An 11,402-nucleotide genomic window follows, 5' to 3' on the forward strand; every position below is an offset into this window, starting at 1 on the left:
TCATGTAATTCATTCATTCATTCATTATCCATGCACTCAAGGTCGTGGGTATGGCTGGAGCCTATCCAAGCGGTCATTGGGGAAGAGGCGGGGTTGACCCTGGACCAAACACAGGGCCATATATGGACACGTTCAACTGTTCACTCTGTCGTTCAGAAGTCTGGGAATTGAGGTCTCCAATGAATGAATGAATGTTTTTGGACCTTCAGTGACCTTCTTGCCGAGAGGCGAACACGCCAACCACTGCCCGTCCTTTATAGGATCCTTAGAGGACAAACGTCCGCTTCCAATTCCTGTTTCTTCCGGGGCGGACAGATTGATGGCACCATTTTTGCTGTCCGACGGTCATTTTCCCGCCTGCCGTGGCTGTGGTTCTTTGGCGTCTTGGCCAGAGCCGGCTTGTAACTTAAACAATAACAACATTATTGTTACATCCTTAATTGTTAATATTAAGAATCTGGCCCCCCGCCTCCCCTCCGATTACACCCTGCCCCAAGCAGAAGCACTGGGGCCGTGGTCTCTTTGCTTTTACGTGTTTCTGAGAAGGTCCGATTTCACGGCCGCTCGTTAAGACGGATACTTTCCGCCGGGCGAATGAAAATGCGCACGTTACATTGGACCGTGAGCTAATGGCCTCATAGTGAATGCCTGGTCCTGAGCCAGCGAATGTGGTCAGCTGGTCGCTGGCCAACCGTTCCCTCGCCCTTTCCCCTCCAGTTCCCTACTTCTTTTTTTTTTTTTACCTTTTTTCGGTTAGCTAAGCTTTGTTGTGCTGCTGTTAATCGAATTACCGCCGAGTTGCGACTTTCTGCTTGGTCACGGTAGGCGTCATGCGGCGCGTACCTGCTGCCGAGCACCGAGGCTAACGCGGCCTGACAGATATTGAGCAGCCCTTTTCACCCCCGTTTCTCCGCTGTTGTTGTTGTTTGGCCGCCGTTCCTTGGCGCCCAGTTATGTGAGCCACCTTTCACCCCTTCCTCTTACTTCCTGTCACAAATGTAAGAAGAACTTCTGTCCCCGAGCTCATGTGATCAAGGGGAGCTGCCGCGGTACGCTTTCGCCACTACTTTCAGAGTTATTTCAGAAAAAAAAAAAAAAAAAAACGGCTGCGCAGCTACACGAAGCCGCCGCCCTCCAGGGCCAGAGTTGCCATTCGCGCACCCCCATAAAGTGACCCTAATGAGCAGGAGTAGAGAGAAGCATATGTGCCCCGAACCCGAAACAGCGGGCTAATAACTGCTTTGGCGCACGCCGCCGCTAATAATGAGCCTGAGGCTGTGTGGAAAAAAAAAAACAAAAAAAAAACAAGAAGCCGGTCCTGCATCGCGTTAATAGCTTTCCATCATTTCTTACAAGCTTTGCCTCCATAATGGAGTTTTAAAGCGTGATCGTTCAGCTTTGCGCAGTCATCGATTTAAAAGAAAAAGAAAGAAAAAAGTTCTCGGCTCACTTCGCCAGTTTATTAGGCGCGCTTGGGTGAAATTGATGTGGCATAATCGCAGGCTGCACGGCCGCAAATGGCAAGTCCCCCCCGACTGGAGGTTTACTTTTATTGGTCATCCAGGAGGCGGCTGTTCGCATCGCTTTATTGCACTGCGTCGTGTCCCGAAGGCCCTTTATCCTTTAAAAAAAAAAAATTCTAATTCCTACGAACGGGACAAACAGCATTTGGCACTGACTCGGGACCCTACCATCGTCGCTCATTGCTAGCGTAGCACTACCAAAGTGGGGTTCTTCCTGTGTCCTCACAGGGCTAACCGCTAATCATAACAAACAACGTGCCGCACTAGCCGAGCCATGTCATGCGCCAATGACAACATGATTTTACATCTCTGCGGCGTCCGACATGCACTGTTGCCCAATCAACAACAATAACTATGTACCTGCTCTCATGCGTGCTCCTGTACCACACCTGGCTACCATGTCACATACCACCTCCTTGTGTGCCACCCAGATAGTTCTGGAGGCCTTTCTCCCGAAGCCCGGCGCAGACTACTCAACCACGAGCACGTCAGCCCCAGACAAGCTGTTCATATTCATCAACGGCCGCCCCGTCAGCCAGAAGGAAATACTCAAGGTGACGATTTCTTTTTTTATTCCGAGTGGTCTCGCGTCTTTGGGGTTTCTCTGATGCCTGTCGCATGCGGTTGTCCCTCAGCTGGTGCGCCGGCACTACACCGCTCAGTATCCGCAGGACGCCACGCGCAACCGATATCCCATCCTTGTGCTGAAAGTCGCTGTTCCGCCGTCCTCGTTAGACGTCAACCTGACGCCAGACAAGACCCAGGTCCTGCTGCATGAGAAGGTAGCTTCGCCATCTTGGAGGAGGAGGGAGGGGGACATGTACCAAAGCTTGGAGGTGCTGATGTTTCTGTCTCCAGGAGGCCGTGTTGACCGCAGTGGAGGCCCTGCTGGTTTCTCTCTATGGCTACCGGACGGAGAATCAGCCCGCCGCCGGCGCGTGTCCCTCGGCTCGCACCCCTGATGATTTACACCTGGACAATGATGTTACCCCTGACGCTGACCTTGGCGCCGCACCCGAACGGAGCGATTCCCCTGCGGCGGCCCCGCTCAGCCGCCCACCCTCCAACACCAGCTCCTCGTCCTCGGTGGCCGAGGACTGGCTGGTGAACCCGATCCCGGGCGCCCTGGAGCCCTGCTTCTCGTTCTCCACCGAGGACTCCGCGCCCCCCGATGGGGTCGGCGCTTCCGACCGCGGACGGCTATCGGCAGAGAGCTGGAGCAGGGGGACGGCGCTGACCGACCCGGCGACGGGGAAACCGCTGCAGCCCGTGAGAATCCTCCAGCCAGGTTGCTTGGACCCGGACGAGAGCAGAGACCCGGGCAGGAAGCCCTTCAACATCATCACGGAGAAGAAGGCTGCACTGACCGCATTCGACCTGATCAGCAACCGCACCGTGAGGGCACCGCTGTCCCCCGCCGCCCTCTTCGAGAAGGAGGCCAGGGCCGAGGTCCTGCGGGAGCAGCCGGCAGCCAGCTTGCAGGATATCAGCGTCGCCGTTAACCAGCGGTGGAAAAATTTGAGGGAGGAAGAGCGGCAGAAGTGAGTTTTCCAGACCCCGGCGCCTTTTCCAGGCACTCGTTTCCATTTCTTGTTATTCGTGAGGCGGAGAGGAGGGTCTGACCTGTCACTTGACATGTGAAACAGCCTGGAAATTTAGTCTCGCATTTCCAGACGCCTGCGCCTGATCGGGGGGTCAGGCTGACGGCGTTCTCGGAGTGACGGACAGGCCAGGCGAGCGCATCCTTTGTGCCAGATTTGATTTACCGCCGGTTTAGACAGTTTGAGCCCTCATTCACGATCCCTAAGAACGGAGTATTTATCAGACAAAATGAAGACCAAAATCAACATGGACAGATCTGTTACGTCCCCAGGGACCTAACAGATTGTATCCGACCTCCACCGATGAAATGATTAATATTGATAGATATGGGCTTTGCTGTTTATTTTCATTCACTATCTAGCCAGGGTCGCAAAGGCGCTGGAGCCTGTCCAAGCTGCCATTGGGTGAGAGGTGGGGTTCAACCTGAACCAATCACAGGGCCAACCATTCATCCTCTGACATGCCATATAAAGACATGCAACCATTCATTGTCTTATTCAGACAGAAATCGTCATATGATTCCTTTTCCAGTAAGACAGACTGTCTGTAAACCCCAAAGTCTACAGCGCCCTCTTGTGTTCTGGAGGCTCACATTTGAAGCGGCCCGATGCCGTGACACATTTTTCTAGTTTCACCGTCCGTATGGTCGAGTTTCTCAAATCCCGACGCCTCGCTCATAGGTAATCCAGGTGCGTATCTGTCGCTCGCGGGCCATCACGAAGGCTTTTCCTATCTATCCTTGTGACACACTGGAAACCGGCGCCGAGCTCAGGGACCGGCGCGCCGCGATCCGGTTTCCCTGGCAGCGGCTCGCCGAGAGCAGCTGCGTTTGTGTGATCGATCCCGCGCTAAAAACCCATTAAGGACGCCATCACCGTCCTCCCTTGCTGGAAATATATGGAACGGAAATAAATTCGCACCACCGAGTCAGTCGCAGTTTCCTATCGCTCCTGGAGCGTCCGATCACCGCTGCCGCACGAATGGGCCTTATTCCCTAATCAAGCAGAAGCAGCGGAGTCAAGTGTGTCCGACCCGACGTTCTCAGAAGACTTTGTGTCCCTTTTCTAAAAAAAAAAAAAAAAAAAAAAGTTTAAAAAATGTGGCCCACAGTGACTTCATAAGAGTTGTGCAGAGCCGGAGTGACACATAGTTGGCCAGTCAGCCCCAGATTTGGCAGCAAGCAGATGGAGGTAATGAGCGTTTTTGTTCGACCTCCTCCTCCCCTCTGGCCCCCCGGCGCAGCCGGAGGATTTACATTAATGAAGGTAAGACAGAGGGATGGAGTCACTCGGAGACGAGGGGAAAAAAAACAAAAACAAGGCAATGGGATGGATAACTGGCCCCGCTATTTCTTCTTGCAGGAGCGCCGATAATCTTCCGCTCATTGTCTCGGGGTTGGAGTTAAGATGGGTTTCTTTCGATTTTTAAAAATAAAAAGGCGCTCCATGGACACCTCTTGGCCCCCCAGGTGTGGTTCACGCATACAAATTTTAACGTTGAGTTTAGTGTAGATTGCTCGGGTGTTTCGTCTTTTGCAAACAGTCATTCATTAGCCATACAACTCATCCTGCACTCAGGGTCGCGGTGCTGCTGGAGCTTTTCCCAACTACAAAATAAAAAATTGGCTGGATGTGTTCAAAGGAAATAGTGATGTAAACTTTCAAAGTAGAAGAATGAAAAAAAATAGCAAAAAAAAAATCCTATAAACAACTCATAAAAATAGATCGTTTAGGCTTAGATATCCATCACATCCAAATTTCATTGTACCTCTGAGCGATGACAATAAAGACATTCATTATTCATTCATCCTAAATACCAGATGTTTCCTGGAAAGTTCTTAAATCAACCATAGTATAGGCTGATTGCTATTTTTGAAAAGCTGAAAGACACATTAGCCTGTTTTATCACTGCTGAGTGGATAATGTAGCGTGGAGTATTTCTGTAGCGTAGTACCCTCTGGGTAAGCTTACCCAGTACCTTGTCCTTGCACACAGCCAAGGCCTCCATGACCTTTTACGAAGGCCCTCTGTTCTCCGCTCGGCCGCCGCTAAAGCATCAGGGACTCACACCGCGCTTCAAGAACTTCGACCTGATTCCTCTAATCACCACGTGCCAATTGAAAGTAATTGCGCTTTTGGAAAATGTGCATCAGCGGCACCCAGGGCCTCATATAAGTTACAAAAAGTGAGTATGGAAAAAGACATCTGCTCGGAGCCCGACCCTTTGCCGTCCAGCTATCTTTGTAAACGTGAAAAATCAAGACGTGGCAGGCCCTCGGCCTCCAGCTCGCCGCCACCGTTTTCGTGGCACTGCACTTCTAGGAATTGCGCCAGTCCACCAAACCGGCTGCTTGATTAACAGGGTGTTATGTTTAGCCTTAATGCTTAATGCATGAAGCTGTTTGGAAACAGGAGTTGGCAGTTGCCTCTCCTGCTGAGGAAAGCAGGCCATGTGCCATGTTTCAAATTCAATATCATCGTCTTGACATGTCCAGTGGGAACAAGGTGGAACTCGGTGCCAGAGTTCTTATCTTAGAAAGCACTGCTTTCGTGACTTTTTTCTTCTAACTAGTCAACAACAGACGGCATCTGTGTCGGCCTCCAGAGGTGCACAGGCGTGTTTGAGGCTCGAATTATTTTCGATACGACCTTTCGCGAAAGAAAAACGGATCTATACGTTGCATTGAAGAATCGGACGCCGCAGTGATCTAGATGTTGACGTTTGGTTTTGTTTGTTTCTGTTTTGTTCTCTGACCAAAATTCAACACCCTCTGAACAACCTGAAGGTCCGTGAAGCCTCACATCAGCTTCCGTTGTGTCCGACGCCTGTACTCGCCGGTTGCACCTTGAGTAGCAGAGAAGTACGTTAGAGTGGTGCAGGACATGTTTGAGAGCTTTGACGTAGGTGTGATGGAGAAGTTGAAGGTGGGAATGCATCAGGGTTCAGCTCTGAGCCCCTTCGTGTTTTCAGTGGTGATGGACAGGCTGACAGATGAGGTTAGATAGGAATCTCCATGGACCAGGATGTTTGCAGATGACATTGTGATCTGTAGTGAGAACAGGGAACAGACAGAGGAACGTCTGGAAAGCTGGAGGTATGCTCTGGAAAGGAGGGGAATGAAGGTTAGCTGCAGCAGTTGGAGCAGTGAGGCTTCGTGGAGAAGAGGTAAAGAGGGTGGCAGTTTTAAGTACTTGGGGTCAAGAGTCCAGAGCAATGGAGAGGGTAGAGATGAGGCGAAGAAATATGTGTGATCCAGTTGGAACAGGTGGAGAAAAGTGTCAGAGGGTGATGAGAGTAGACAGAGGTGAGAGCAACCATGTTGTCTGGTTTAGAGACACTTAGGAGAAGGCAGGAAGCAGAGGTGAAGATGTGGAGGTTCTCTGTGGGAGTGAGGAGGATGAAGAGGATCAGGAATGAGTCCACCAGAGGGAACAGCACATTGGATGGTTTCCACATGGACAGAGGAGGGATGGTGCAGATCTTGGTAGGAGGATGCTGAGGTTGGAACTACCAGGCAGGAGGTTCTAGAGGAAGACCAGAGAGGAGATTTATGGATGCAGGGAAAGAGGACGGGAAGTTATTTGGTGTGAGAGGAGAGGGTTGGATGGAGGCGGACGATTGGTATTTGGATTTGCTACCTTATTCCCAGTCTGTGGGTTTGAAAGACCATTGGGGGGGGGGGGTCTTCTCGCTGCTCTAACTACTGCTCTTGTCTAAACCCTGCAGATACGAAGAGAAAGCACAGAAGCAGCAGGAGCTCCACGAGCGCAGGACCAAGAAAGCCTTTGCGGAGCACCCTCAAGAGAAGGGCGGCTGCAGCCTGAGGAGCCCCGGCCAGAAGCGCAAGGCCCCGTCGTCCAATCAGCAGCTGCTGGACCAGCTCTTCTCCGCTCAGCCCCAGAAGAAGACAAGGAACCAGAGGCCGTCGCAGCCCCTCCCCTGCAACCTGCCTGCCCTCCGGATGCGGCTCCAGCGCCTCTCCTCCCAGAGCGACGCAGCGCCGCGGGGCCTCCGCCTTGTAAACCGGCTGGCCTCTCAGAGCGCCTGGGTCATTTTATGTGGTTGGAGGCTCATGTTGTTAAACCCATTTAGGGTGGAGGAGACCTTGCTGTTTAAGAGACTTCTAGAGGATAATATACTCCCGGCAGTGAGTCTGCAGAGCCCTATACAATTAACAGACGGGTAACGTATCCCTGCCCGAACGGCGGCGCGCCGGGAACTTTCCCCCCCCCCCAAGCGCCGACAAATCCCAAACCCCCGAATCCTCCGCGGTTGTGTGTTCCACAGGAGTCTGGGAGGAGCCGAGTACACCCGGGCACTCCGCAGCATGGAGCGGCAGAGCCCTGAGCTGGACGGAAGCGCGATCCTCTCCGACCCCAGGCTCGTGGCCAACGGCTTCAAAATAAGACTCATTCAAGGTACTTATAGCCTGCACTATCCCACCTGCCATCGGGTGAGGGGCGGGGTTCACCCTGGACCGGTCGCCAGTCTAACACAGGGCCACGAAGAGAGACATACAACCATTCACCCTCTCACTTACACGTCTTTTAGACCCAAATTATTCCCTCTTTCAATCACACTTGGTATACAGATTTTCATCTGTTCACTATCTCATTCCTACCTCACATCGACGCTCCCCACAGGCCGTTAGAACAGGAGAAGCCTCTCGGATGAGGGGTGAAACATCTTTGAGTGAAGAAATTCTAGTCCAGTTGCCACAACAAGAAGATTTTCACAAGTATTCACCATGACAGGGATGACAGAGAGCTTCCACTGACGTGAAGGCATGCTGTACAATAATCCAGTCATATAGAGACCATTCATCCTCTCGTCATGTAGACTAACAACGTGTCATTCACAAATCTGAGCCATTTAGTATCTCCAACGAACCTCCTGCGTATTTTCAGGCTGTAGCAGGAGCAAGGAGAAACCCCTCGCAGCCCATATCTGTACCTATATGTTAGATATTATATCTACAGTCGAGTATTTCTGAGTGATCCGGGCAGAGGCCGAATGGCGAAGCAATCTCATGCTTCCGGCCTCCGGGGCCGTCCCTCCCCCGCCGAGGCTGGCAGCAGCGAATGAAAATTCCTCGAATTTCTCAAAAGGGCAGCCATCGTTCCCGTTCACCCGCCCGCCGGGGTACTGGCCCGCCGCGGGGCCACGCCGCCAGGAGGAGGGCCAGCGTCTAGTGAGGTGAACCGTCTCAGAAGGGAAAACAAGCAACGCTCGGCATGGTGGCGGTGACACAGTACCACATAGGTAGTTGTCGGTTTTATTATACATCATATAGTTATATTATTGAAGTTATGAATTTTAGGGCTCCATCGTGACCGCACACCTGCAGACATTTTTAACTTCCTTTATTGTCGGTGACCTCCATGCCATCCCGCTCATGTAAAAATACCCGTTACAAAGTCATGAATGGTTGCATGTCTCCACACGCGACCCCGTGATTGACCTGTCCAGGGTCGACCCCGCCTCTCGCCGCAGGACAGCAGGGATAGGCTCCGCCTCCCCGGCGACTCCGTGCAGGATAAGCGCTATAGATGATGAATAAGTGATAAGTGTGTTTAATGTGTGAGCAGCAACAATGTCTTAACATGGAGCAACAACAAGAAACACAAAAAAAAAATTGCTAAATGTATTTTGTGTAAGTCTACTGGTTTATAATAATCAGGATTTTATTGCTCATTTCATTTGTGATTTTGTTATTTTCTCGACACTGATATTCTTCTCTGTTCTTCTTATTTGTTACATTTAATTATTGTTACCAATCTCAAATAAGGGGGGGTTGCTCCTGATAAATATGAAAATGTAATTATTTATTTAAAGCCACTCTCCAACTACTTTGACAGAAAGAGCAAAGCTTAGCCAGATAATTGGGGGGGGACAAAAATCTATATCCTGTATAAGCATATATATATATATGTATATATATAGTCAGATAAGTAATAGCAATAATAAGGATTGTAAAGAAAGCCGATAAGAGGAATAACAAGACACGTAAATCTAGTCCGACTGCTGTCCCCCCTGGATATCTTCATCTTTTTTTTTTTTCATCCCTCTCTCTTTTCACTTCCACTGTCCATAAATCAGACGCTAAAATTGCGCGTGATTTATGGTATTTCCTCATGAAATTACAAGCTATCATTCTTCCACCTTTACAAGAGGGCTTCCTGTCCGTCTGCTGGGGCTTCTATTCTCGTCATTTAACACTCCATTTGGCCTTTGCTTGTTTGACTTGGTCGCCGGTCTGGCCGTAAACCACAATATTTATTTATTATTCTTTCCTGGAGATAGTAGTGGCGCCTGGAGTATATTAATCCTTGTTTTTCTGCTTGCTTTGGCCGGGCCCGGCGTCAGCAGAGGGACATCTGGAAGTGACGGCAATGGCAGACTGCGTGCCTTTCCTTGGCGTGGAGGACCTGAGGGAGATCCTGACCGCTGTCCTGCATGGGAAGGCCAGGAGTGCGCGCGACTGCCGGCCGCTTAAAGTGACCAACTACCTCCAGGTGAGAGGCTCGGCCAGTTGTAGTTTTGAAATTTTTAAATCCACGATCCGTCGGGCTCCGTCTCAGTGTGACGGACGCTCCCGCACGCAGATGCGGGGTGAACATAAAACGACGGAAAAAAGAGCGAGCGAATTAACCAGCACCATGAAGATAAGCTAAGATAAAAACTTTATCAATCCCGAAGGAAATTGTTTTGCTCTAAATCTGGAAAAAGTGATATTGCACATGACAGTGAATTTAAAAAAATATTGCACATTAGAAATAAAACCCGACATTAGGATAGGATATGATAGGCTATTGATCCCTCGACAGGGAAATGCAATTTTCACATCAGCATGGAAGAATGTGTAGGAAATGGATACAATATATCATAATCAGAGAATCAGAATACTTTATTGATCCCCAGGGGGACGTTACTTTTTGTTGACAGAAGCTCCTGACACAGAGTTAAGTGGGAAGAATCAAAATAGAACTGTGTGTAAAAATAAAGAATAAAATAGCAAATAATAAAAATTAAAAAAAAAAAAAAAACCTACAAAGTTGAAGGTTTGTAAAAATATTTGTAACATATATACATGTATATTTACAAGTACACATACATATGATTACATGTAGTAATCATGTGTATAAACCACGGTTGTTGGTTTTCGCACTATCGTGTAGTGCAAAATTTGACAGCAAAAAAAAAAATACAGAGGAACGCACAGGAAATTCAATAACAAATTGAAGCTCTGTTCTGGATAGAATGCATCGTAATATTAATTACACGAATGGGGGCGGTGATAGATTGAAAAAGGAGGTAGAAGTGTGGTGCAAAAAATAACTATTTCGCCAATGCCTGTTAGCGGCATCTACACTGTGCAATATTAAAGTAAATGCTAATAAGTGTGCGATATTCAACAATCTGGTAGGAGATGGGATGAAGGACCTGTGGTAGCGTTCCTTCTTCCAGAGCAGATGCGGCAATCTGCTGCTGATGGAGCTGCTTAAAGCCCCCGCCGAGGAATGTATCACACACGATAATGGACTAAATTAAATTCAGCCTCCTTATCTTTTCCACGCCGGGGGGAACTTTCCAGAGCGAGGCGGTGCGCCTGGCCCGACAGCTGCCGGCCCGCCTCTCCCGAGACGACGTGCAGGGACTCCTCCGGCGGATGGAGCAGCAGCTCGGTGAGAACAACCGGACGTGTTTCCACGGGCGGCCGTTCCTGGAGCCGCTCTCGGACGTGCCGCGCACCGACCAGGAAGCCCGCGCTCTGCTCGCGAACCTTTGAGCTCTAAAACAGACGCGCATCACGATTACGACAAACGCCGTGGCGTTTTTTGCTTAAGAACTGCTCTCTCCCACCACCTCCTACAGATACAAACAATAAATATATTTTCCACACTTTTTCTTTGTGGTTTTCACACTCATTTTGACACCACAGCCAAATATGCGTTCCCCTTTTTGTTGCAACACTTTTCAAGTAATCAGGTCATGATTTCCCCTGACCCTTCGTAGACTTGGAAATCTTGAGTTTTTGCTGGAGAAAAGAACAAGACCCCTGAATGTGAATCTATATATTTGGAAAATGCGGAATCTCTGAATCGTCAATGATGTTCCCCTCCAAATGTCAGGAAATATTCGATCGGCCCTGGATGGCGGATTCATATCGGATATCATATTCCAATCATTATCTTAGCTGTTTTTGAAAACATCCAAGAGTATTCACAGATGTCAGAGTATTCCATACGCTCCTTCCAGATCCGCACATTTGTGATG

The 11,402-nt window shown here is 49.6% G+C and overlaps 1 protein-coding gene across 7 annotated transcripts in view; it reads left to right on the forward strand.

Moving 5' to 3' along the window:
- pms1 (PMS1 homolog 1, mismatch repair system component) overlaps positions 1–11,028 on the forward strand; it is a 19,846-nt gene extending 8,818 nt beyond the window's left edge. For 6 of the 7 annotated variants that reach the window (XM_086145343.1, XM_086145340.1, XM_086145345.1 and 3 more), the window contains exons 7-13: positions 1,955–2,077; positions 2,159–2,305; positions 2,382–3,064; positions 6,852–7,307; positions 7,413–7,543; positions 9,492–9,640; positions 10,720–11,028. In XM_086145343.1, coding sequence (XP_086001469.1) covers positions 1,955–2,077; positions 2,159–2,305; positions 2,382–3,064; positions 6,852–7,307; positions 7,413–7,543; positions 9,492–9,640; positions 10,720–10,914 — 1,884 coding nt within the window. In that variant the 3' untranslated portion in view covers positions 10,915–11,028. The remainder of the gene's footprint in view (positions 1–1,954; positions 2,078–2,158; positions 2,306–2,381; positions 3,065–6,851; positions 7,308–7,412; positions 7,544–9,491; positions 9,641–10,719) is intronic. The other variant, XM_086145344.1, reaches the window with a different exon arrangement.
- Positions 11,029–11,402: the final 374 nt, after the last annotated feature.

The sequence above is a fragment of the Fistularia commersonii genome, chromosome 4 (genome assembly GCF_037954325.1).
Source record: "Fistularia commersonii isolate RoL2024-O1a breed Wild chromosome 4, RoL_Fcom_v1.0, whole genome shotgun sequence".
Taxonomy (NCBI): domain Eukaryota; kingdom Metazoa; phylum Chordata; class Actinopteri; order Syngnathiformes; family Fistulariidae; genus Fistularia; species Fistularia commersonii.